Source organism: Xyrauchen texanus, chromosome 27 (assembly GCF_025860055.1).
Source record: "Xyrauchen texanus isolate HMW12.3.18 chromosome 27, RBS_HiC_50CHRs, whole genome shotgun sequence".
NCBI lineage: Eukaryota > Metazoa > Chordata > Actinopteri > Cypriniformes > Catostomidae > Xyrauchen > Xyrauchen texanus.
Genome location: NC_068302.1, coordinates 19,259,535 through 19,287,203, shown reverse-complemented (window position 1 = coordinate 19,287,203; position 27,669 = coordinate 19,259,535). Strand labels below are relative to the sequence as shown.

Below are 27,669 nucleotides of genomic sequence, written 5' to 3'. Positions count from 1 at the left end.
CATTAGAATTTTCTGCTTATGGCTTGTTTTAGAGAGATAACAAGCAGACTGGGTAGATTGTTTCCATAGCAGACTGCACACAAGGAGACATAGTTGGATTGTAAACGTGCAGAACTCTTTAGACCATTACAATGAAGGTAAGCTAACATTTTAAATGTTAGAAGGGATCTAAACAGACATTCTTCATTAATGTATTATACAGGGTATCCATCTACATATGCAACATTTAGCCATTTAACAAACTTGATGTATTTGTATGCATGCAAATGATAAACTTTAGTATTAATTTAAAGCTTAGTCCAATTAAATAATAAGTAATTCATCCATTTTACAATGGATGGTGCAAGGAATATTTGGAGGGAATCTTTTCTTAATTTAACTTGTGTTCTCAGTGTGTGTTCCTGCATGGAGCTGTGATCTTTCTTCCCTGTCTGTTGTCTTTAGCAACACGTATACAGTAAGTAATTGAAAACATCTGTGCCTTTATCACCAATATTTTAAGAAAATGTCTTTTTGACCAACAGCATAAGTATAAGTAAATAATAATACATCTACATTTCTGGTGAATTTTTATTGACAGTTTTGAAATATAGTATATTTCAAAAATAATATTTAAGGAAAGTGTTATATCTGTGGTCTTAAATTTGACTCATATTTGAAAAAAGAAAAAAAAAAGAAACTGTGAATAGAACATGACATTTTAGGAAATGCTGGAAAATAGAACGGTGTTGTGGGGCAATAGTTCACATAAGCATACAGAAGTTGATACGAAATGTATTAAAATTAGTTAGATTATTAAATGCCAAAAGTGATTAAAATAAATAGAATCCTTTTTGCTGAAGGTTCGAAGTACTTTTTTTTTACATAATCAATACTGAATTAAAAACATATATTATATATAAACCAGTATTAAATTAACACACACACACACAACAACAACAACAACAACAACCACCATTCGCCACTAAGTGGTGACGTTTTTTACGTGGTGGATTGAAGTCACCCAACAATATGACTCTATCCCGAGGGGCCTCTTTAGCTAGCACCTGTGACAGCAGGTAATAGAAGATATCTGACTCATCAGCCTTGCCTGCATCCCTCCACGGATGTTCGTCTTCAGTGGGGGCATAAGAAACCACAACCACCACTCCTTGCCTCTGGTTGATGGGAAGGCGAGCCCAAAGTATCCTTGGGCTTACAGCTTCCCATATCTCACCGCCATGCTCCCACGCCCCCTTCATTCATTTGTACAGAAGAAGAGCCACTCCTTGTTGTTTGGCAGTCTCCTGCCCCGAGTAGAGGCCTGACCACCCTCATGGTGGCAGGAGCCAGAGCCGGTCCAACGGACCTCCTGAATACCACAGAGATCCAGGCGGTACTGGTCCAGCTCCCGACAGAGGAGTGGCAGTCTCTCCTCCACAGTTAGCATTCTAACTGTGGAGAAGAGTGTTTTTTGTTGTTACTTGAGGAGTCCCGAGGGTAAGAATTCAGTCTTTGAATGGGGTTTGGCCAGGAGATGTCATAGACGCCTGTCCCCCTGGGGCCTCCGGCACAAACGTAATTAGTTCTTTACATCGTAGTTTAGTGGTAGTTACTCGAAAAGGTTACCAGCCCCTCGCACCCATCCAGAGCCCCCATTTGGCCGCCGTGGTGGTTATAAACGGCATGAGGAGGAAAGACCAATCGGAATTGGACCTCTCCCCACAGCACTGTCCACGACAGCGCAACAAGGAGGTAGGGGTTTCTTTGACGGACACACACACACAAATACAGTGAATTCAGAAATTATTCAGACCCCTTCATTTTTTTGTACTTTTGTTTTTATGTTGAAGCCTTATGCTATAATTTTTATATCAATCTACATTACATACCCCATAATGACACAGAAAAAAATGATTTTTGATACATTTGCAAATTTATTAAAAAGAAAAAAATTAAATATCACATTGAATTAAGTATTGATTAGTTGACTCAGTGCCGGCCGTGCACCCTCACGCCCCGCCCATGCCCTCCTCCTCATCACAACAACCATCACTGCAACACTCCACCGATCTGGACTTTGTGGCAGAGTGGCCGGATGGAAGCCTCTCTTCAATGCAAGACACATGAAAGCACAAGTTTAAATTCCAAGCGTCATGTCTGGAGGAAACCAGGCACTGCTCATCACCTGTGCAATACCATCCCAACAGTGAAGCATGGTGGTGGTAGCATCATGCTGTGCGGTGTGTTTCAGTGGCAGAGACAGGGAGACTGATCAGGGTTCAAGGAAAGCTGAACACAGCAAAATACAGAGATAACCTTAATGAAAACCTTGTTCAGAGTGCTCAGGACCTCAGACTGGGCCGAAGGTTCACCTTCCAACAGGATAATGACCCAAAGCACACAGACCTGGCTTGATCCTTTTAAAATTTTAATTACTTCTGGTCTGGTTTTTGTTCAGTTTCATGTGATATTTATTTTGTATTTTGGAGCAAACCTTTTTGGATAATCAGCTTCTTGTCTTTCATCCACTAAACTCCAGTTTACCTCGGGTGAGGTTCGGCACTCACTTGTTTGTGTTTAGATGGACTTGCGGTGGCCTAGAATTGACTGCCCTCAGCTGGATGATTAGCTGCTAGTCGCGGGGAGTGCCTGAAAGACCTGCCACCTGCCTTGGTTAAATGATAACACCCACTCTCTTAGACAAGAGTGTCATAAGGCAGAGCCAAAGTGACAAACTCCAAGTATCATATGTATGTTTAACTGCATGCTTAACTAGTTACAAAAAGTCAGTAAAAGAGACTTAAGTCAAAATTCCTCTTCATCACTGAAAATGCTAACCGACCGAGAATGCTGTTTAAGACAATTGATTCAGTGCTAAATTCTTATCTTGTTCATCTCGGGAAACCTGTGAGAACTTTTTAATTATTTTTATAATAAAGTCTTGGAAATCAAGGCTTCCATTAAGCCATCAACATATGATCTCACTTTCATTTGTTCACCAACAGATTTGCTCAATTTTTTCATCCAGTTTCCTCTGCTCAGCAAGCTGATATTGTTTCCAAGGCTAAAAGCTCCAGCTATGAGTCCGATTTCATCTCAACTCATGTTTTTAACCTTAAGCCTGGCTGGAACAGCAATTATTAACAGTTCTCTAGCAAATGGAGTTGTACCTGCTAGTTTTAAACATGCTGTGTTCCCCCTCCACTTAAGAAACCCCATCTTGACCCATTTATCCTTAGCAATTTCAGATCTATCTCCAAATTGCCTTTTATTTCAAAGCTCATAGAGAGAGTTGTGTATCATCAGTTGTATTCTTGTATCAGTATGTCCAATATTTTAGATATTGGACATACTGTTTTTCAGTCAGGTTTTTCAATGCAGAGTACGGAAACTGCACTGTTGAAGGTCAGCAATGACCTGTTACAAGTTCTCAATACTGGTTCGTATGTGGTGCTTGTCTTGTTGGATTTAAGCACTGCATTCGATACAATCTATTATTCTGTTACATGAGTTGGAAAAGGTTTGTGGGTATTCAGGATGTTGCCATGCAGTGGTTGGCCTCTTACCTCAAAGATAGAACCTTTTCATTGAGCATTGGGAAGTTTTCTTCTTTGTCGGTTCCCCTATTATTGTGCCCCAAAGGTCCATTTTAGGCCCTCTTCTCTTTTCACTTTATATGCTCCCCTTGGGTGCCATTTTTAGAAATATAAGATCTACTACTACTGTTATGCTGACGATACACAATTGTATCCACCAGCTAAAACGGACAGTAGTTATCCTTTGGACGCGCTTTGCAACTGTTTTGAGATCAAATGTTGCATGGCCGAAAGTTTTGGAGACAAGAGTGTAATCCACACTCTCATAACATCATGCCTGTGCAACTGTAATTTCCTATAATGTGGCCTGCCTCAAACTGCGATCGCTCATCAGCAAATTGTCCACAAAGCTGACTTCTTGCTGGAACTAAAATGAGGGATCACATTTCTCCCATTTTAGCGACTTTAAATTGGCTTCCTGTAAAGTTTAGAATTGATTTTAAAATAGCTGTTTTTGTGTACAAGTCTTTAACTGGTGTCACACCAAAATACATTAGAGACCTTTTGATTCCTTACTCTCCCCAAAGAGCACTTAGGTCTAGTAATCAGCTTCTCTTAACTGTCCCAAGTTGTCACTGAAAAACTAAGGGTGGTAGGGCCTTCTCTGCTGTAGCACCTAAACTTTGGAACAGTCTGCCCGTAAATATGAGGTTTGCTCCTTCACTAGCCAGATATAAAATGGCTCTTAAATCTTATTTGTTCTCTCTGGCTTTTGATTAAGATTAGTTAAAGGGTTTTATGTTGAAGGTTTTTGATTGTATTTTATTTAATATGTTTATATTTTGTATGTTGTGTGTTTTCCTTTAATGCTTTCTTTTTATATGGTCAACGTTTTATTGTACAGTACTTTGGTGCAATTCTGTTGCTTTTAAATGTGCTATAGAAAAACATTTTGACTTAACTTGTCAAGATAAAAAGTGGTAGAGACAGCCAGAGCCTGGACCTGAACCCAATCAAACATCTCTGTAGAGCTGAAAATTGTCTGCCACTGATGGTCACCATCCAATGAATACTTGATCAATGCGACATTTCATTTTTTTATTTTTATTAAATTAGTAAAGTTATCAAAAATCTGTTTTTTGACTTGTCATTATGGGGTATGGAGTGTAAATTGATGGAAAAATATAATTGAAAGGCATAAGCATAAGTTTAATTTTTGAATAAGAAATTTAATAAGAATGAAAGCACAATGCCACAACTTTTAGTAAATTCAACCAAAAATATACCCAAACAAACAAGCATATACATAGATATATATACAAACAGTATACATATATACAGTATATTCCTTTCAGGAGGGTCTTTAGCCCTAATCATGAATGTATTTTTTTATTTATTTTTATTTTATTTTAAATGTGGGTCAAATTTGACCTAAGGTTCACGAGTTGGTGTTGTTTCTTAGAGGGAATATGGGTGGTTTTTGTTACATAAACATGTGTACTGTACAGAGTATATCCCAAATGTTATATTCACCGTTGAACCAGTGCGGTGTCAGTGAGGACATTTAGGTCTTTGCCTGTGCCTGAACCTCTGCACTGCCAGTGGGGACCTTATGGAAGTTGGTCAGTCTGTGATGGCTGCTCCAAAACACAGGTGGGACAAGATAGTTTTAGGGCACAGCACTGTGCTTTTAGTTATGTTATAATATATGGTTAAATTCATGGTGTAGATTAAACTTCATATTGTATTTACAATACCATATTTTCAGTTTCTTTGTTAGAACTTGTAAAAGCATAACATTGTAAAAGCATGCAACATACAGTACGTGTGATGTTATTCATGCAAGTATATACATGCACTCTGGTACATTGAGCACATCAGTAGATAGTGTATTGGTAGTACTTATCTACTGATATGTGAATGTAAGGCTCTTTTTGGGGTACATTTCAGACACAGATCCGCTCCATCGAAGTCTACTCTCAGTTTGGAGGTCGACCTTGTACTGGGAGCCTAACACGCACACAAGAATGTCAGTCGACTCAGGTCTGCCCCATAGAGGAGGGCTGTGGAGAAAGATTCCGCTGCCAGTCTGGTGATACTTTTGCTAAAATTCTAATTCTTCCTTTTTATTTATTTCACTATGGGCATGAGCTATTTTATAGGGTCTCACTTGTCACTCTGTCTATCATCCCTTCTTTTGCTGTCTTAAGGGAGATGTATCAGTAAGTCACTGGTATGTAATGGTGATCAGGACTGTGAAGAAGATGGATTGGATGAGCAACAATGTGACAGAAAAGAGATCTGTGACAAGAAAAAGCCTCCGCCGCAAATAGAGCTAACTGGTGAAGGGTAAATATTTCGACCTTCTTATTCTCTTTGCCTCTTCACTACAACCAGTGTTGGGTAAGTTACTCTGAAAAGTAATTAATAACTAACTACTAATTTCATCTTCTACAGTGTAATTAGATTACTGTACTAATTACTCTGTCTGAAAAGTAATTGCATTACTTATTAATAATTACGTCCTAAAACCCCTATCAACCTCGACCAGATGAAAAATACAAGGATAGACATGAAACTGTTCTATTAATTCATTCAAATAAATTTTATAAAATCAAATCAATTATTAATGAACTTGCCAAAGAATGTAAGGGGGCAGTGTTAAATTAGAAAACTGTAGAGAAACTTTCTATTGTTTAAACAGTATTTAATGCTATTGTATTTAAATTACTGAAAAATTAAGAGTAATCCATAAATTTACTTTTTTCAATGAAAAAGTAACTTAATTACAGTAATGAATTATTTAGTAATGCATTACACCCAACACAGACTATAACAAACCTTTTTTTACCATTGTAAAGAGGTCATGTTATGAGCAATACAATTTTCCTTGATACTTTGACAGATAAGAGGTCTTTCTACTATAAAACATACTGTGAATTTCAGAACTTAAATCTTAAAGGTGCATTCGGTAACTTTTGTCTTTGTGTCATCTTGGACTTACACTGACACTTAAATCTATAGTTTTCAGTCTACGTCCGTAATATTGTGATGTCACAAAGGGTTCTTGTTTATTCATGACCACCTCTAGAGCAACAATATCAGTGCCTACTTTGCATCATTGCACCCTTAGCCCGCCAACTGGTGCTTCAGTTTCAGTACAGACAGGCCTAGTTTGTCATAACTATTCCTGAAAATCAAAGGGGACCCATCTGGACAATTTTGAATAATTTTTGTATATAAACAGTCACTACACTGACATCTTTGACTGTTGTCATGCCTCTGGGCTCTTTGGTTTCATTCAGCTGCTGCGTCTTGTTGTTTTGTGCACAAACTGCTCAACAAACTTCACTGTCTTCACTGTGCTTTGGACTATGTGTGTGCGTCATGTAGATGCATCTTCTGTGTATTTCAGCATGGATTGCATGTTTTTCGGCTCATATCAGCATGGATTGCTTTTGAACCAGTTATTAAACTATTCAAACTTTGCAAAGGAACTGTTATTGAAGGATGGGAAAGTTAAAACACTAGGCCACATTCAATGTTGTAGGAAATTTGGTAGTATAAATGTACACAGTACGGATAAAAGTGCTGCAATTCTCCCACTATTATATGTAGGAAAACAGTATGTGAGCTAGTAATTAATTTACACTGTCCTTATTCTACATCATTATTATGTAAGGAAATATATAATGGAATAAGTCGCGTTCGACAACCATTATGACAAATAACTAGATTATTTGTCTGAATAAAATTCTCCACATTAAAATCGTAATACAACGTCTCGTTGTATCCGCTTACAATTTCTATTGCAAGGGATTAGTTTTAATAAGGAAATTATGATTAATTCACTTATTGAAGTAATATTATTCTCATGGCTTATATAAAATAATATCACACATATTTAGGTACAGCTTTGAAGCTAAATCTTTTCAACAGGGATGAGATAATTGATCAAAATATACTACAGTCAAATTATCTTTGAATACAGAAAACTTTATTGATATTCTAAACATAAAACTAATCTAACACAACAACATGAAACAGGTAGGTGAGTTAAGTGACAGAATAACATGAAATTTCTGTCTGTTGACAGTGCCTTAAGAACAATTTATCCTTCTTTGAGTCTAAATCGATTTGCAATAGGATTACCCAAAATATTTAACTAATACACCAGCACTTTGAGCAAAAGCCTGGAGATGTGCTTGTGTGTCATTGCGTATCCTTGCATTGCGTTTCCTCAATTTGCTTGGTTCTTTGGTGTTTGTAGAAAGTTTGTTCCGTCGATGTCTTGGACTCTGTTATGATCGCGGATAGTTATTGTCTGGATGAAGCAAAGCCTTCTGCAAGGATGACTCGCGACTCCCGTTGGGTGTGTGAACCATAGAGCGGAGAGTGAGAGGCTTCCTCTGAACTTTTGTGTCCCGAGTTTTCCTTGGACTCTACATGGCATGGAGGATTAGGAAGAAGCAAGAGAGCCGAAGAGAGGAGACCAAACGATGGTTCCAAGAGAGCATTGCAAGAGCAGATGAAACAGAAGAGAAAGTTCTTCCTTGGATAGAAACGTTTTTAACTGACATTGGCTGCACCCCAAAGTCACATGGTCGACTGGTCTGTCCTTTTCAGAGTTGATTTACGATCCTTTGTGTGAAGGATCCTTTCAACTCCCACTCAAAATAGTACATATTTAATCATGAACATTTATATCTTGAAAACGGTACAAGAGACATGACATTCGTTGTCGTCAACATTCTCTACATAAACAAGCAAGCATTTACATAGTAAATATGTAAGTAACAAAACATGAAAATCCCTTATTAAAAATCATACTGTTTAATTCATTGGTTTTACAACATGGATACAACATTACATGTTATGAAAAACCTGATTGTCGGGGTATATTATCAAGTTGAATAGTTACCATTCTTAGAAGAATGAGATGAATCATACAAGACAAAAGATTAAAATCATTGATTTGTCAGTTATAAGTGATTACAAATCACTACAAATTTTTTAAAGGTACATCGGCTATAATCATTAATTTGTTATTTATACAATTGATCACAGGTCATAGAATCATTTTCAGAATTATCTAGCAAGGCGAGGTATGGTGTAAATTGTGGGTTTAAATGCATTCTGTACATTTAAGAGGTTTAACTCAGCGAATTACAACGTTCATGGATTCCTTTTTAGCTGCTGTTTGCATGATAACAAACAAATGTGCGATCTTGTGATCTGATGAGTCTAAGTGTAGCAAATTGGTTTATATCAGAGGACAAAACAGAGTGTGTTCTGAGTCTTTCTCGGGAATTCCAGGGAGTGTGTTCTCTGTCTTTTATTGCCCTTAACCTTTGCACTTAGGGCCTTTTTGCAGAGAAGTTCTCAATCTTGTGCGATCTGGACAAGTATTTTTGTTAGTTTCATTGGTCAGCTCTGTCATTGCAAACCCTAGTTTGATATTAAGCAGGCATGGGAAAGACAGTCTCCTTCTGCAATTTAGGTACAATGGATTCATTTTTATGAATCTCAAATGGCTTGGTGGGGGATCTCTCTGATCTGTGGAATTTGGTATTGTGCTCCTTTGATGGCTTTGTTTGTGGATAATCCTACAATGTGTTGGATGTGCGTTATCTGTAAACCCTGAAATTTTGTTTTATAATATTGTGGACCTTGTTCATTCACTTCTGACTGAGGTTCAAAGATGGATGTATTTCAGGGGCTGCCCGATATTAGCCAATCATAACAGTGGGCATTTACAGTGAAGTTTTAAGGAGGTGCTAAGGCCAAATCTGAGTGTTTCAGACAGAGACAGGCTGGAAAATTATCATATTTTACTAAATTATGACTGTCTTAATTGAAAAACAACACACACACACACACACACACACACACACACACACACAACATTACAAATATTATCAGTGGACATCAGGGAAGAAATATAAAACTATATTAAGAGCATTTCATGACTCCTTTAAAGTATTATAAGGCCACTTTCCCTCCTTTTCTGGTTAAATCTTAAATGATTACATTCATGCATTTGGCAGACGCTTTTATCCAAAGCAACTTACAGTGCACTTATTACAGGGAAAATTCCTGTAGAGCAACCTGGAGTTAAGTGCCTTGCTCAAGGACACAATGTTGGTGGCTGTGGGGCTTGAACCAGTGTCCTTCTGATTATCAGATTACCAGTTATGTGATTAGACCACTACACCACCACCTCTCAATCACATACTTGCCTAGATCACTAAAGTATATCTACCACTACGATTGTGTGTTTGCACAATACTGTAGGTTTGATGCAGTGAGCGGGAAAGCAAGAGGATCAGTCATCAACACTAAGAGCTTTGGTGGTTTGTGTAGAAAAACCTTCAGTGGGGACCATAAGGACATATTCAGACTTCCCCAAAGTGTCCTCAGATACACCTTCCAGGCAAGTTCAATTTCACATTTACAAGTGGTTAAGAAAAGTGAAGATGGCTCTGAGAAAAGGTATAGTATAATTTGTTTGCAAATGCAACTTAAATTGATATTCCCAAAATTACAAATTCTCTCATCATTTACTCACCCTCATGCCAAACGTTGAAGGTCCAAAAAGCATTTAAAGGCAGCGTAAAGTAACCCATAAGATTCCAGTGGTTTAATCCATGTCTTCTGAAGTGATATGATTATTGTGGGTGAGAAAGAGATAAACATTTAAGTACTTTTTACAATCAGTCCCCACTTTCACATTCTTCTTCTTTAAGTCACAAAAAAAGTGACAAAGGGATAGTTCACATAAAAGCTTTACTCAGCCACCCTCATGTCGTTTTAACTCACATTACTTGATTTCTTCCATGGAACACAGAAGGAAATGTTAAGTTGAATGTTAAGCTTAGTCACCATGTACTTTCTTGGTATGGGTGAAATATCCCATTACGTTTCTAAATTGTCCAAATACTTTTTGGGAGCACTATTTGCTGCCCGTACAAGGTGTAGTAGGGGGCTGACTGCAGACTGCATTTATAGGTTCACTAAGTATTTTTTTTCCTTACTAAAAACGTTTTAGTCCCAAAGAAATGAATAGTAATTTTGAAATATATGTATTAAATAATTTTGCACTCACATGAATTGCAGACTCCATTCATATAAGTAACAATATAAAAGCTGTTTTATTCTATATGGAGAGGGTCTCCTCACAGGGGCTACCATGGTAGGATAACCTGACAAGCCAAATACTACTCACCAAATGTCTATAAGAGTAACCTGTAATTGGAAACTTTCACTCATGGATTAAATTAATCTTAGCTAACTGTGAGTAGTGAATGTCTGCAATGGCATCGGTAACTGAAAACTATTGCCTTTGAATGATGCAGTATCCATGCCAGGTGTCTGTGCATGTTCAGGACATAAATAAAAATGTCTTACAATTTTTGTGCATCTTAAAACAGAGCATGATATAATAAAGAGATGTTGTTTTGCAAAGTCCATTTTTATCTCTGGCCAGTTTGAATTTTGAGCTGCTTAGTCTTCATTTTTGCACAAGAGCTCAATAAATTGAATAAGAATGAAAGCACAAAGGCCACAACTGCTTAGTGAATTCACCCCAAAATCGTCCCAAACAAACAAGTAAACAAATAAAAGCATGAAATTGTTTGATGCAGGATCCACATATAAGTATTTGTGTTTGCTAGGTGACAGCAACAAATGATTTTTCAGATGAATCCTATAAAAGCTCTTGGCACTACCTTCATCACATTGAAAAACATGAAAAAACACACGGAACAGATTATGGGCATGATGATTACACCTTCCATGATGAACTGCTAAAGACACAGGTAAGTTTGTTCCATTTGCCTGGAAAGCACAATATTAAAATGTCAGCAATGTGACCATGACTTTTTATAGTAAACAATTGATTCAATGTGGATATTTGTAGTAACATCAGCATTATCTAGCATTATCTTGAACTCAAAAAGACTGAGAATGTCAAATCAAACTTTCAACCCTGTTACTTTTCTGAAGGTAAAATTATGTATATTATATGAATATTAAAGCAGAATAATTTAGACTATACATAAATAATGATCACAAACACAATTCTGTCATCATTTACTCCCTCTCATGTTGTTCCAAACCCCCATTAATTTCTTTCTTCTGTGGAACACTAAAGGAAAATTTGAAAAAGATAAAATAAAAAATAATAATAATGTCAAGCTCCATAAAAAAACAAACAAACAAAAAAAGCCTCCATATCACCAGAGTAAAAGTAGTCAATGCAACTCATGCACTCTGTGTGATGAAAAGACCGGAATATAAGTCATTATCACTCAAATCGCTATACATTTTTGAGTGAACTATTTCTTTTGAGAAGGCATAATGCAATTTACTAACACAGAAATGTACTTTAACCCTTGTGCGTTATTCATTTGTGAACCATGCTGAGGATGTCTTCAAATATAATTACATAAATAGTTTTCATTCATCACAACGGGGCATTCCCTGCTTGTATTCGCATACTCAATTACCTCAATGACTGGCTGATTTTAGCGCACTCTCAAGAGTTACTGTGTGCACACAGGGACCTTGTGCTCACGCACCTCTGTCGTTTAGGGCTTTGGATCAACTGGGAAAAGAGCAAGCTGTCCCTGGTTCAGAGCATCTCTTTTCTCAGTATGGAGTTAGACTCAGTCTCAATGTCAGCGCTGTCCCACTGAAATATTTTCAGAGGCTCCTGGGGCATATAGCAACCTCAGCGGTGGTCACGCCACTTTGGTTGATGCATATGAGACGAGGTACGCTCCACACGACAGCACCTCCCTGGAAAAAAAAAGGAAGTACTTTCTTTCTAAGGGATGGTGCACCATCTGGCACCCACACCCAGACCTCTGGAACCTCAACTTCTGGTCCCTGGACGGGATGCGGAAGACCTAAGTTGTCTACCGCCCACAGTTGTTAACACGATCACTCAGACCAGGGCTCCTTCCACAAGGCAGCTGTATTCCCTGAAGTGGCGTGTGTTCACTAAGTGGTGTTCTTCCCATAGCAAAAACACCCAGAGATACACAGATGGGTCAGTGCTTTCTGTCCTACAAGAGAAGCTGGCCGGCTGTCCCCTTCCACACTAAATTTGTATGTATCTGCTATAGCAGCACACCTCGATGCAGTTCAAAGTCCATTGGCAAGCACAACCTGGTCATCAGGTTCCTGAGAGGTGCCAGGAGGCTGAAACCTCCTATGCTGCACCTCTTTCCCTCATGGGACCTCCCCGTGGTCCTGCTGGGCCTTCGGAGAGCCACGTTCAAGCCCCTAGAGTCAGTCGAGTTAAAGGTCGTCTCATTAAAACCGCCCTCCTGACCACGCTCACTTCCATCAAGAGGGTCGAGGACCTGCAAGTGTTCTCTGTGCCAGGACGTCCCAGGAGTTCGGTCCGGAAGACTGTCACATGATCCTGAGACCCCGACCGTGCAATGTGCCCAAGGTTCCCATGACCCCTTTTAGGGATCAGGTGGTGGGCCCGCAAGTGCTGCCCCTGGAGAAGTCAGACTCAGCCTTATCGTTGCTGTGTCCGGTGCATGCTTTGTGCATCTACTTGGATCACATGCAGAGCTTTAGGGGCTCTAATCAGCTTTTTGTCTGCTTCTGTGGACAGCAGAAAGGGAATGCTGTCTCCAAACAGAGGCTTGCACTATGAAGGGCAAGACCTACTGCCGGTCCCCTTCCATGTGCGGCCTTGAGCTCATGTTTACCCCCCCCCTTACAGGGCAGGGTGTGGTCTCTTTTCCCCCTGAAGGAACAGGAAAGGAAAAGAATGCCTTCCCCGATGCATTTTATGTGCATTTAAAGGCCCCAGCCGAATATAATACTCTGTGGAGAGAAAACTTAGAGAGAAAAGGCAGCGGCTGGCACGGCATGCTCCCATATTAGATATGCCCCAACCCCCTAGGGATGTGGGGAACTACACAAAGTGTTTTGGGGTGTCTGGGAGGGCTATGTGCAGTCAATCAGAGTACATCTTTTCTGAAACTCACAGTAGCCTGCTTACACTTGCACCGGCAGTTTGGTTACTGTTGTAACCTCTGTTCTATCGGAAAGACAAGCAGGCTTGAGTGAAGTTTAAGATGCCATTTATTTGATAGATGTAAAACAGAAAGTAATGTCTCTGTCTTTGGCGTAGGCCCCGTCCGGCGGTCCGAGGGAGTTGTACCCAGAACCATTATGTCCTGCCGGAGATAGGAGGCATGGGCGAGGAGCCTACCCCCAAAAAGAGAGAAAGTAGTATACTACCCCCAAAAGTGATGATCTAGTTTGGTACGAACCAGGTCTTGCGTTCATTCTGGAGGAGAAAATAAGAGATGCGAGCGTCAGAATTTGATTCCTCTGGCATGGTTGTGTGAAGCCTTCGCAATGCAGTTTTTCTCCTTTTTTCTCCTCGAGTTTGATTTCGTCCCTGTGCATTTCCCCTTTGTCCTCGAGTGTGATTTTGGGCACTCTGTCAAGAGCCCCTGGTTGAGCAGAATCTTTGCTTTAGGCTGGCATTGCTGTGCAGTGTCTTTGTTGAAAGATAAACGACATTTGATATGAAAGCCCTCCGGCGAGGGAAAAGTTGTTTGAGGCATCTTTGCCAAAGGGGACAACATGATTAGAGTCATACGATAATGGCGACGTTGTGTGCAGTCTCATAGTTATGCGCTATCCTTGCGAACGGTGGGCTTGCTTGAATTGAATCATTGGGTAGGTAAGGATGAGCTGGTGAAGAGCCACCAACCACCACCAGATATGCATGAGAACTTATGGCTGATGGGGAGTTGAGCTTGTTTGATGACTTGGGTCAAGAGAGCAGTGACCGTGCATCTTCATTGTAGATTCCAGTATACCTCGAAGGGTGCCTGTAGAAGCTGGTCTGTGGAACTCCTGCGTAGTGAGGGAGGGGGTCAGAGACTACATTGAAAAACCCAGGAATGTGTCTGGCTGGGATGAGGAAGTTACAGGAAATGCTCTGCCATGTCAGACGTCTCATAGGGGACATGATGGTTCTAGGAGGGCCAGCCTTTATTGATTGTAGTGACGACTGCGGAATTGTCGCATGACTACGATGTGTTTGGATTTCTGGAGGGAACCCATATGACGCTGGCCGTGATGATGGGTGTGGAATAAGAAAGGCCTCTTTTAAACTTCCCTTGTAGATGTAGCTTGCTGTTTCATCGCGAAACGAGTCTGCAGTGGTTCTGGGAATGTATTTCCTATTTCTGGACTCAAAAATATATTTTATCCCATATAGGGTAAAGAGCCATTTCATTGGAGGGTAGAGGGGAAGGTTGTTTGCTGGACCATATGATGAAGTGCTGTACAAATGGCAAGGAAGGATTTGAAGCTTGGGTCTCGGTGTCATTTCTTTCTTCCCTCCGCTGAGCCGCATCGAGACGGGGATTGTAGATCGAGAACATTTATTAAATACATTAAATTATGAAATATCTAGCAATGTGATTACTTCCGAAGAGAGCGTCTGGAGCGTAGGAAGCTGTATTGAAGAAAGTATAATTCTGGCCATTCCCCTGTGAACCATGGTCCTAGACGGCAACCCCTGAATCCTATGGAGGGAGCCATGTCCGGGAATAGGTGCGTATCGTCTGGAGATTCTCTGCAGCCATCGTTGATTGGTGGGTAGGAGAGGCAATGACAGTGAATGCGCTGTTGACGTGAAATACTGGCTTTTGATATTGATGCGGATGCGTTATGATGAACAGGCAGTGTTGCAACTTTGTAATGAATAGGTAGAATGGCAACGGAAGGCCTAGACCCATGACTAAATCTGAGTGCATTTGATGGATATGATAATGACTTAGCTTATTTCTGATGGAAGCCGGCTGCTGCCGGATCCGATGATTTTGCAGAATTCTCGTGGAGCGCGCTCCTTCCGCACCGTGTCGTGCAGATCAATTGAGAGAGATCTCCTACATGAATGAGATATGGGTGAAGATCCGGGTTTGCTGGTTGTTTACTCCCCATGGGTTTGATGTTGGCAGAAGTTGAGATGAAGTGACGACGTCATTGGAAAGGCAAGGCGGGCTTCCGGAGATGTTCTTTGCACTGAATCTCCTGTGGCCTGGAGAGGTTAAAACGTGTCTATTTGCAGTGTTAGCACACCGAAACAGCAATGTGATAGATTGTGAGCGGACTTATAAAGCAACGGATTACAAACGATTGGCTAGGAATTACCCAGCTAATGATGTGATGATGTACAGCTGCTAGTCTTCCCACTAGAACTAAGCTGCTCTTCCATTTCCCTGTTGGAAGGAACGAGACATTTGCCACAGGCTGTACTACACACTGGAATGTTCGGAACCTTGTCTCGGCTCCTCAGCACAAAACCTGAATGAACTCTGTATTCCAGCTCCCTTTCATACCCGTATTTCCGGGGGAGTGGCATGCAAATTCCAATTCTCATTGGCCTTTCCATTGGAGTTTTGCGGCTCTCAAGAGCGATCACTAGTAGCACTAAATTGACGCAATGTCTCATTCCCTCCATCAGGGAACAGAGGTTATGGCAGTAACCGAGAGGTACTGGTTGATATGAGTTCAATTTAAGACTTTATTCTTTTAATATTATATTGTACAGCCTCAGTTGATAATGCAGTAATGATGGGCATAAAATATACTTTATAAACTTGAAAATAATATCCTTAAATATGCAATATAAGAATTACAAGAAGTCAGTTTCATGCTCATACATATTAGTAAACATGTCAGCGAATTCACGCCAAATCCAACAAGACAGCTCAAAATACAAATCATTTTTATATGCTAAACATAGTGAATCACTGTAAGGTGAAATGATTTTGAACACTGATTATTTATGTACTCAATAAATATTGACAATTTGTTCATTTATAACTACACAATCTAAAATGGGTCAAAAATACCCCAAACAATACATGAGGGCTAAAAATCACCTTTTCAAAATGGTAAAGGCATCTGTTTCATAGATTGACCAATACTGTATGTCATATTGAGTATATCATATTGGCCAACACAATTTTCTAGAAATCAATCCCTGAAATTATAGAGGCATTGAGCTCATTCTGATTTGAAATCATGGAGAACACATTCCAAGTGACTGAATTTTTTTTGTTTCACCCTTCAGTCCAAACATCTGATGATCATTAAGAATGATATGGAAGTGGCCCAGTTCCAGAACCAGGCCCCAGAATATCTTCCCCTTTCAGAGGAGTTCTGGAAGGCTCTGCGTTCCTTGCCTGTTATTTACAATTATGGAGCCTACCGAAAATTGCTAGAGAGATTTGGGACACATTATATTTCTGAGGGCACTCTTGGAGGTCAGTTTAGATTATGGCTTGCGTTCAGCGAAGATGTCATTAACAAATTAAGTAAGTGACTTCTATGTCATATACTTATTCCAATATCACATAAGAAGAGTTGTTTTCAAGAAAAATTCATTGGACTGTCTAACCGTTGTCTTTTGTTGTTTAAACATAGAAACAGAGGAAAGAAACTTCAAACATTGTGTCACAACGAGCCATTCAGTTCTATTTTTCATCAGATGGACAACAACACATTGTGATGATGATTCTTTTGTGACAAATGCTCATATTGGTGAGTCATTTGGTGAAAAGAAAACAAATTATTACCTTAAAGTAAATCCACATTTGATTTGTTTGGGGAGTATCTAAGTAGTTATGCATGCTTACTACATGGCTCTCTGGAATACTTCATCCTGACTGATAAATTGCGGCATTCGGAAATCAAATATTTCTTTTTATAATGAAAATATTGTTTAATATACTGTTGACTCAACCAGTTTTCCCCATTAGTTTCGTGTCTCTCATATCACATGCCAGTGTCTGTCTTTTTAATATTCTCTTTTTTTGAATAAAATTATTTAAACTCAAATCAATATTTCATGTCCTCTTATTTATTTATTTGCTAATTAGCCATGAAGTAAGCAGAATAATGTATAGTCTTCTGGTTATAAAAGATAAATAAACTTGTTTAGTATGATAATGTATATGTGAAAGAAGCATTTGTATACAGGCAATGTATTGAACAATAACATTCAGAACTGTGTCTAAAATGTCTCCAAAACAGCCAAGACCATAACAGGTGGTTTTACTAAAGCAGATGTTATTGGCGGATATTCTGGATATATTACTAAACTGGAAATGCTAAACCAATACACAGCAAAGGAGAATGGCAAGACGTTCATCCAGTGGTCTGGTTCAGTGAAGGACATTCCAAAAGTCATCAAACAGAAGGTTAGATTAGATAACTGTTTAATGTATTATTCATGTATGCAAATACAATGTCTTAAACAAGCTGTAATCATTATAGAGTGTGCTATGTTGAAGGTATAGTTCACCCAGAAAATAATATTCTGTCATAATATACTCACATTGTTCCAAACTTGTACTGTATGTACTTTCAAAGGGACTTCCATCCTCAGTCACTATTCACTTTCATTGCATCTTTTTTCCACACAATAAAAGTGAATGGTGACTGAGGGCATCTCTAACATTCTCTCTCCTTTTGTGTGCCACTGAAGAAAGAAAGTCTGATTTGGAACAACATGAGAGTGAGTAAATGTTGACAGAATTTTCATTTTTGGGTGAACTATCCCTTTAATCATAGAACTTATTTTGAACTTGGATCTTGTCTTCCATAAATTGACCCATGGATATACATATTAGATACACATGCAATGGTTTCATTTTTATGTGAGAAACATTTCTGATTTGAGCAGCTTAGACCTCTGAATGAGCTGGTGAAAGAGGTGTCATGTGCAGGAGTCAAGAAGCATAATTTAAAACGTGCTATTGAGATGTACCTCAAGGAGAAACATCCATGCCACTGCAGAGAATGCCAGAACAATGGGCTGCGGGTACTTGTTGATGATGTCTGTATGTGTGTGTGCAAGCCGGGCACTGAAGGTAAAGCTTGTGAGAGGGGAACCCCAGCTGATGAACAGCCAGGTAGCACAAATACTAAACCGGAAAATAATCACTTCTGAATACTTTATTTATTTATTTTTTTAAATAGTGACCAATAGTAAAATTAAGACACCCTTAAAGGTTTATTTCACCCCAAAATGAAAATTCTTTCATTTGCTCACCCTAATGCCACCCTAGATGTACTGTATATAATTTGTTTTTTTTTTCTGCAGAACACAAACGAAGATTTTTAGAAGAATATTTCAGCCATGTAGGTCCAAACAATGTAAGTGAATGGGTACCATTTTTAAGTTCCAAAAGCACACAAAGGCAGCATAAAAGTAACCCATCTGACTCCAGTGGTTAAATCCATAGAGAGAAACAACTGATAGAATATTTTTCTATCATTTGCCACTTTTACATTTTCTTTTTTCTTCTTTTATTTTTGGTGATTTGTATTCCTCGTGCATATACATGAGCAGGGAGGATAAAACCATACATTTTAAGTATGTAATATTAATCTGTTAATCTGTTAACAATGTTAATCTGTTTCTCACCCACAGCTATCATATTGCTTCTAAAGATTAGATTTAACCACTGGAGTCGTATGGATTACTTTTTTGCTGCCTTTATATTAAATATTTGGACGTCATTAAGTTGCATTGTATGGACATACAGAGCTGAAATATTCTTCTAGAAATTGTTGTTTGTGTTCAGCAGAAGAAACACATTCATAAACATGTGGGATGGCATGAGTGCGAGTAAATGATTGAAAAAGTATTGTTTTATTTTTTGGGTGAAATATTCCTTTAAGGACATTAGATAACAAAATATCAAACCAAGTGGCATCTTCAAACACATGATGCTAGACCTTTTCAAACTATTTTAGTGGATGAATGAAGTCACGTCCCATCATGTTCACACCGGTGTCCTATCAGATTAACCACAGGTGTAGTACATCACATTAACTATGGACATATTCCACTAAGTTTGACAACCAGAAGATATCCAAATACTATTATGTCTTAATTTATGAACATTATATCTCTTCATATCCTATTTATACCCTTCTTTTTGTGAATGTTTTGCTTGGAAATTGTGCTTTTGTGCTAGTTTTCAATCAGATAAATTCCATTTGGTTTGATATTTTGTTATCCAATGTACATACTATACATTTTTAAGTGGCTAAAGAACCTCAAATACTTTTTGACTCACTGGCCCTTTTTAGTACCCAGTAAATATCTTTGTGTATTAGGAGTGATCCATGGAGACTGGGCCTGTTGGTCACCATGGAGCACTTGCAGGGAAGGCCGAAAAAGCCGGAGTCGCACCTGCAGTCGACCGGCCCCTTCAGGAGGCAGGAATTGTGTTGGAAACACAGTAGAGTCAACAGCCTGTGAGGATGAGATGGAACTGGATTACCTACGGTGAGGAGGGTCACTAGCTTATGTTAAACAGAATAAGCTCAGAACAAACTGATGCTGGAGACCCAGAGAATATAACTGTGCAACAACACTGCCACTATGTGGTGTAAGATCCAGTTAATTGTTAACATGTTAACTCTTCTAACAGGCAGGAGACAAAGTGATTATTAAAAATGAGCAGAATTTCTTTAAATAATCATTGTTGCATTGTTTTTCTCAGTGCTTGGTATAACCAGAAACAGATTCAACAAGTTTTATTTTAACAAGCAAATGCAAAGGACAATTACTGCTTCTTGTGACCCTGAAATGGAGACATTCCCCTTGTTTCTATTTGTTAAAACAAAAATAATATAAAATGAAAAGTAATAAGTGAAAATTAATATACAAAATTGACATTAAGAAATGAGTAAATGTAGATGCGGATAAGAGAACTAATGCTTTTAAGAACACACATTATTATATACTTTAGTGGGAACTTGACTAATTGCTATCGATCTGTTGATTTCCAGTACAATGGAGCCACACTGCTTTGATGATTCATTGATGCCCAGGGAAAGTTGTAAAACACCCCCCTCAATTGCCAATGGGTTTGTTCTGGTAAATGGTTCTTGAATGGCATATTCACCTCTCAAATCGGTTTGAATGTGTATTTGCTATGTGCTATAATGTTATTCTTTTATCACAATTCCAGTATCCCAAAGATGAATATCCAGTGGGCAGTAAGATTGAGTATACCTGTATTGAGGGTTACCACTTGATTGGAGACCCTATAGCCGAATGCCAAGACAGTCTAAACTGGATGAAAAATCCAGTAGAGTGCAAGAGTAAGTGTATGATTGTTTAAGCTGTCTCACTCAACACATTGTTTGAATAATAAAACTTGTTTAGAAGTGATGAACCCCATGAAATCACTTGACAAGGGCAGTTTCCGTTGAACCCGGAAGTTCGAACTGGACATATTGAAGAGTAGCCAATACGTCTGCAATACTTGCAAAGTTGGTTGCAGTAGGTAGGCTATCAGGGGAGGGGCATTCGAATTCTAGAGAGCATTTGATTGGAAAGAAATCTACAAATTATTTGTCTGTTTGCATGGAAGTGAAAAAATAGACATTTGATATGTGTCTAGCAGTGGAAAGCTTATTTTGTTAACTATTAGTAGTGCACTTATAAACACATAGTAGAACACATATAAACAAATAAACTAAAGAAGTCACAAAACTCCAGTTTTGATTTCATGGGGTCTTAAAATATAAATGACTTCTATATTGTGAAAACTGAAAAATCACAAGTTGGAAACAAGTGTTTTTATTAGGGCTTTTCATTCAGTGAAATTTAATACAGTGCAATTAATTATATAAAAAAAATTTGTTAAAAGAATTACGCAATTAATCATGTCCCCAGACCGTAATAAGGAATATTCCTTCCATCTGATCAATTCAAGCTTGGAGTACCACCTGTTTTCTCCAGGGGGCAGTAAGCGAAACTTGGTTTGTTCTCTGTATAGGCAACGAGCAGCTTATACAGAGAACAAACCACACTTACTGAGAGCAGACAACACAAGAACATGTTCTTGCATTTAAACACAGCTTGATGGAGTGAAAAATAAGAACGCAAGGATCTCAAAACTTGTTTTTCTATGTTTAAAAATTTGTTTAACTTGACACAGCAACCTAAAAATGTTTATGATGCGACGCAAACGAGACACTCCAAAAATGTCCATCTGATGCAAGTGTAAATCTCGAACTGACTGACGAATTAAATTGTAAAATGGATTGCTGTGAACTGTAGACCAATTATAGGCTTATGTTCAATAATATGGAAATAAACAATATATTGCATTCTAAAGCCACTTTTTGGATTGCATTTTTTTTTTTGCTTTTCTCATGTGCCAAATTAATGTAATGCATTTTAATTACCTGTATTATATATACATTTACAGTATATACATTACATATATATATATATATATATATATATATATATATATATATATATATATATATATATATATATTATTTTTAGTATTTTTTTCTATATAATTATTTAGATATAACTATTTATTATTATTTAATCATTATATATTGAATTGTTATAATTTAATAAAGACCCTCGTCTTTCTCAGCAAATATTTATGTATGCGATTAATTAATCGACATACCATGTAATTAATTAGATTAAAAAAAATATCTATTGACTTCCCTAGTTTTCATAATATTATGTCCTATGGTGTTTGCTTCCTGTCGGCAGAAACAGAATGTGATCCTCCTAAGTTTCCTCCAGATGTCACTGGAATGCCATGGAAGCTCAACTATAAGATTGGCGAGGTTGTTTCTCTGTCCTGCCCAGAGGGTAAAGAGAGAGAGGGTCCAGCTGAGATTCAGTGCAACTTGGGACTTTCCTGGTCACCTCAGCCAAAAGACACCAGATGCCTCACAGGTACAAAACTGGAAGTTTGAGTCTGGAAGCTGAACTCTTTTGTAAAATATACCATGACCTTGAAAGTTTATAGAAGGGAAGAAAATTTAGATTCTGCAACAGTAATGCTATAGGGGACAACCTTTACGAGTTGTTTTTACATAAAATATATTTAACAATAACTATATTCAATTTGTTGATGTATAAGAATGAATAATGAATTAGAATGGAATTATGTGATTTGTTCTTAACTAGTGCACACAATGAAGCCAACCCCAGCACCAGTGCAATGCCAGCCATGGGAGAACCTGGCAAAGGACAAATGTGTCTGTAAAGTGCCACATGAGTGCAAGTATGTGTCTGTAACTACACAGTCCATTGCACATGAACATTGACACAAGAACAACATAAATTTGAAGTTTTATTTAGCATGCACATTACCCAGCACTGTGTTACAGGGGTCATGACACAAGGAATCAAATTGGCCTTTATCTTGTGAAATAAGTTTCAGAAATCAAAACATCCCCCTGTCGAAAATAGAGAGGCTCAGAACCCAAACGCAGAGTAAAAATTAATTTATTTATTAATACAAACAAAAAGGGCAAAAATCAAACCAAAACTCCCACAAGGGGGAAAAACAATCATAAACAACCCTGTAGGGGAAAAACAACAAAGGAAGTATAATCCAGGCTGGGGCAGAGGTAGGGATGAGGGAAACAAGACTGACTGGACAGAGTGAAGGGAATCAAAAACAGGACAAACTTGAACAGACCAACAAACAGACCGACTGGAACACACAAGACTGGAAACAAGACGAACTGGCACTGACAGCAAATACGAGGAGACTAAAATAGGGAGCAAAATCAAATGGGCTAACAAGACAGGGCAGGTGTGACTAATAAACTAATAATGGGCAAACAAGGAGGCGGGGTATGACGTAAGACAGAGAGATACATGGCGATACAGAAACTAAACAAAGCCACGTGCTCTCACAAGACAACAAAACACCCGAATGGATTGAGTACACATCTTCATGACAATAAGGCAATATATGCCCATGCCAACCGACAAACAAGAGGAAAGAATGCATAGCAATGCCAAACAAAGCGATGCCACGTATTCTCACACTAAATGAAACCTGAGCATATGCCTCATGATGCACAAAACATGCGATAAAACAAGAAAGGACACCTGTGCGAGAGTTTGGCCACACACACACCCGACATCTTAAAACGAAGTGACCAAATCTAAGCACAGCATAAAGACAGCTGGACAGATGGAACATGAGTGTCCGGAGTCGACCCCTAAACCAAAACAAAACCACACAGAAGGGCCAGGATCCACACACCATGCTCCAGACATGAAACAAGACCAATCTAAAAAACAAGACAAACATGAGATGATAATTCCATGTGACACCCCCTCACTGCAAAAAAAGCATTTGTTGAAACAACTTGTTCCCTTACGACTTCAGTCCACTCGACATTGCGTTTACTAACGCATATGGGGGTGCCTTCATACACAAGCTATTTGAAACCTCTATACAATAACGGCAATATTCTAATATTGGCTATGGTGTTTGAGCCCCGCCTGTTTTGGCTCGAAACTGACTGCTCGTTTTGGCGTGAACTGACCGCTATAAAACAAGTGCACAGACTCTTCCTTCACTTAGTTGGTGAACGGACCTCAGCATCCTGATTCTCTGCAGCGCTTTGGCAGGTGTAGAGTATCCTTTTAAAGCAAAATTGCAATTGTGTGTTATAAATATAAGTTATATAAGTCATTTTCAAGATGTCGTTCCGTAAGTGTTCCTTGTGAGAGAGACAAATCCCGCTGTCAGACAAGCATGAGAGCTGCGTTTTCTGTCTGGGCTGTGCCCACGCAGAGTCAGCTCTCATGGAGACAGACTGTCCTCACTGTGAGGACATGAGTCTCAAGTCGCTTCGCTCAGAATCGCCTTCGTTCTGAGGGATGATTCAGACTCCCGTGCCCTCCCACCTGCCTCTTCTGTGATACCGAGGGTTCACACGAGGGGGCACGGTGGGGCCACAAGTTCGAGCAGGACGAATTTGAATTGGATTTTGTGCCGGCACAAGCCCCACGAGCCCCTCAATCTCCACAAAGTGCATATTTCCCAATACGCTATGTGCAAGACGAGCTCCGGCCCTCTGAAGGAGCGTGTGGCCTCGTCTCGTTTGGTGGATCTGATGCTGGGGATGACAAGGATGATAATGACGATGTCATGTCTCTCACCGCATCAGGCAACTGGTCAGTGGATGATGCTACCGCCCCTCCTCCCAGCGAGGGTGAGGCCCATGTACGCACCACTGACAGGGAGATGCAACGCATCCTTGCAAGGGCGGTCGAAGAACACAATCTTGAGTGGTCTCCCCCAGAGGTAACTTGACAGTCTCGCCTTGATGAGTGGTCAAGCGGCCGAGACCCACAGAACTGCCCTGTTCTTCCCCGAGGTGCACAGCTGAACTATCTAAGTCCTGGCACGATCCACGCTCAGCGTGGACGTGCAGTGACTACATTCTCATGAACGTGGACCGTGGACTCAATCACCTTTCACTGCATCTTTTGTTCCATACAATGAAAGTGAAGATAACTTTCTGCCTGACAGCTTTTATGTTCCAAGACAGAACGTCATACAGAATTGTAACTACATGAGGGTGAGTAATGACAGAATTTTCATGTTTTGGTGTATCCTTTTCAAAAGAGAAAGAATGTATAACTTGCACAAAGACACTCTAGGAAATACACAATCAACCACCTGCAATGACTCAAATATTTTATGTCATTTAATATTTAATTTGATAGACTGCAGAGGTGGGGCATTTTTCTCTTCTTTGCAGGGCATCTCTGGAGGTATGTGCCACTAATATTGAGCGTGGTAAAACACAGAGACTGAATCTTTGTAAGGTACAGGCTATGAAGTGTCTGGGACACCAGTATACACTTGTTAAAGACAGCACCTGCAGTTGGCCAGATCGGTCTTCCACTGACTGCTCCCACTGCACGCCCTGGGAGATTTGTGATGGTGAGGAATTGTGAAATGTAAAATACCATAATGGTACATTACATATTTGAATTGTTCTCAAACTTAGTGTAATAACCACACTGTAAAACATTTTTCTTCACTTCACAGTGAAAAGGACCAATTAATTACTGTAATGTAACAGTGCTGTGTTGTAGAACCACAGTGATCGTCTGTGTTTTTTTATCTACAGTGTTTGTTAATTGTCACCATCCTTGAGATTTGTATGCTGAGTGTTGATATCATGTGTGCCTAATTGACAAATCATGATTAAAATTTATTGAGTGATAAAACCAACCATATTATAGACTATAGCTTTACAAACATCTTTTCCTCATTATTCATTAATATGTGTTTACTTTCAAATGCATCATATGTTGTAGTTTATACATCATTAGCCGACAAAGTCAACCACTAAATTAGCTATTTTATCCATACATTACAATACAACAAATCTTTTTTCTTGAACACAATTGCACCAACTGGGAGAAATGTAATTATAATTAAATAAGAGAAGGTCCCATCCAAAGGGAACACTTAACACCATAATGGTGACTTCAAACGAAACACCATTTGAAACACCAGCCTGCATTGATTTTGCAGTAAAATTATGAAAACAGTATTTTATTGTAAGAATCTTTTTTTACAGTGCACACAAACAAAAACTTTGTTGGTCAACAACTCATAATGTTAAGCTGTAGCAACTGTGTGATTTCAGATCAAACAAACAGCTGTCGCTGCAGGACGCATGAGGAATGTTCACCCCTGGACACTTGGATCCGTGTGTGTGTACAGCTGCAAGATGTGTCTGCGCCAGTGACAATGACAGAATGTGAGGCGGGTGTGAGAAAATGCAAAGGAGAGACTGTTCATATTGTCAGTATTGAACCCTGTCAGTCAAGCTAAGAGTCTCACATATACAACTAAGGGCAAAAAAGTGTTTCTTTTTTATATATGAAAGTCAATTTAAATCTTTCTTGGAAACCTTTTACCATTACTTCATCTTTTATTTTTGCTACATTTTAAAATACCTGTAATTAAAACACTTTGTTATTTTTTACTTTCAATTTGAAAATATGATAATCCATCATAAATGTATTATATTTTTAAAAACTATGATAATCTAAATAAAAGTGAAATATTCAGAAACCATTTCAATATTTATTGTGTATGAACATTTAAATATTGTAGGGTAAATAAAGGTAAATTGGGACGCTTTCTGAATAAGGTCATTGTCGTTGTTGTTACATTTAAATTTCATTCCATCCTAGTTTAGGAATAACTTTTAATATGTTATCTGAAACTTTTATGTATATTATCAACTACAAAGTAGATTATTATTAATTGTTGAACATGTATTAATAGATGATTACAGCCAGTGCTGGGTGTAATCAGATTACAAAGTAATTTGTTATTGCAATCTAATCACTTTTAAGCACATCAAGCAGTGCAAAGCATTACTGACTTTCATTGAAAGTAATTACTTTTAAGTACATTACTTGGGTTACAAATATTTCTAGAAAATATTATTTATGTGTAATACAGCTAAAATGTGAATGAATATGTTCATATGTATGTCTGTTTACATTTCTGTGACAGCTGAAGGGTGTGCGACAATTAAAAAGGAGAAAATATACATTATTTAGAATTGGTTGAGTGGAAAAACGAAGTAATTGTGTCAAATGAAGTGACACAAGGGGTCTTCTTGGGACGCCAAACGCACCTCTGAACTTAAGAAAAGGCCAATGTCATCGTATCCAAAAAGGTGGCGGCTGCGACCAATCTTGGACTCGCGAGTTCTCAGCTAGGCTTTGCACAGACTCCCGTTCAAAATGCTCACGCAGAAACAGATTCTTACTTGCATTCGACAGCTAGATTGGTTCGCGGCTGTAGTAGACGCGTACTTCCACGCCTCCATCTTGCCTCGACACGACCATTCCTATGGTTCGCATTCGACGGCCAGGCATATCAGTACAAGGTCCTCCCCTTCGGCCTGTTCCTGTCCCCTTGCATATTCACGAAGGTCGCAGAGGCAGCCCTTGCCCCGCTAAGGTAATTGGGCATCTGCATACTCAACTACCTCGGCGACTGGCTCATCTTGGCTCACTCTCGTGAGTAACTATGTGCTCACTGGGACCAGATGCTCAGGCACCACAGCCGTCTAGGGCTTCCGGTCAACTGGGAAAAGAGCAAGCTCGCCCCGATTCAGAGCATCTCTTTTCTCGGCATGGAGTTAGACTCAGTCTCAATGACGGCATGCCTCACCAACGAGCACACCCAGTCAGTGCTCAGGTGCCTTGCTCTCTTCAGCACTGGCTACAGACTTGAGTCCCGAGATGGGCATGGCG

The 27,669-nt window shown here is 39.0% G+C and overlaps 1 protein-coding gene across 1 annotated transcript; it reads left to right on the top strand.

Moving 5' to 3' along the window:
- Positions 1-26,489, top strand: c7a (complement component 7a). Its single transcript, XM_052093768.1, has 18 exons — positions 1-137; positions 393-457; positions 5,063-5,171; positions 5,469-5,610; positions 5,729-5,867; positions 9,813-9,951; positions 11,192-11,335; positions 16,642-16,885; positions 16,995-17,111; positions 17,604-17,770; positions 18,256-18,484; positions 19,698-19,869; positions 20,376-20,463; positions 20,558-20,690; positions 22,114-22,302; positions 22,537-22,633; positions 25,140-25,324; positions 26,040-26,489. The coding sequence occupies exons 1-18, from the start codon at positions 132-134 to the stop codon at positions 26,225-26,227; spliced, it is 2,553 nt and encodes an 850-aa protein (XP_051949728.1). The 5' UTR covers positions 1-131; the 3' UTR covers positions 26,228-26,489.
- Positions 26,490-27,669: the final 1,180 nt, after the last annotated feature.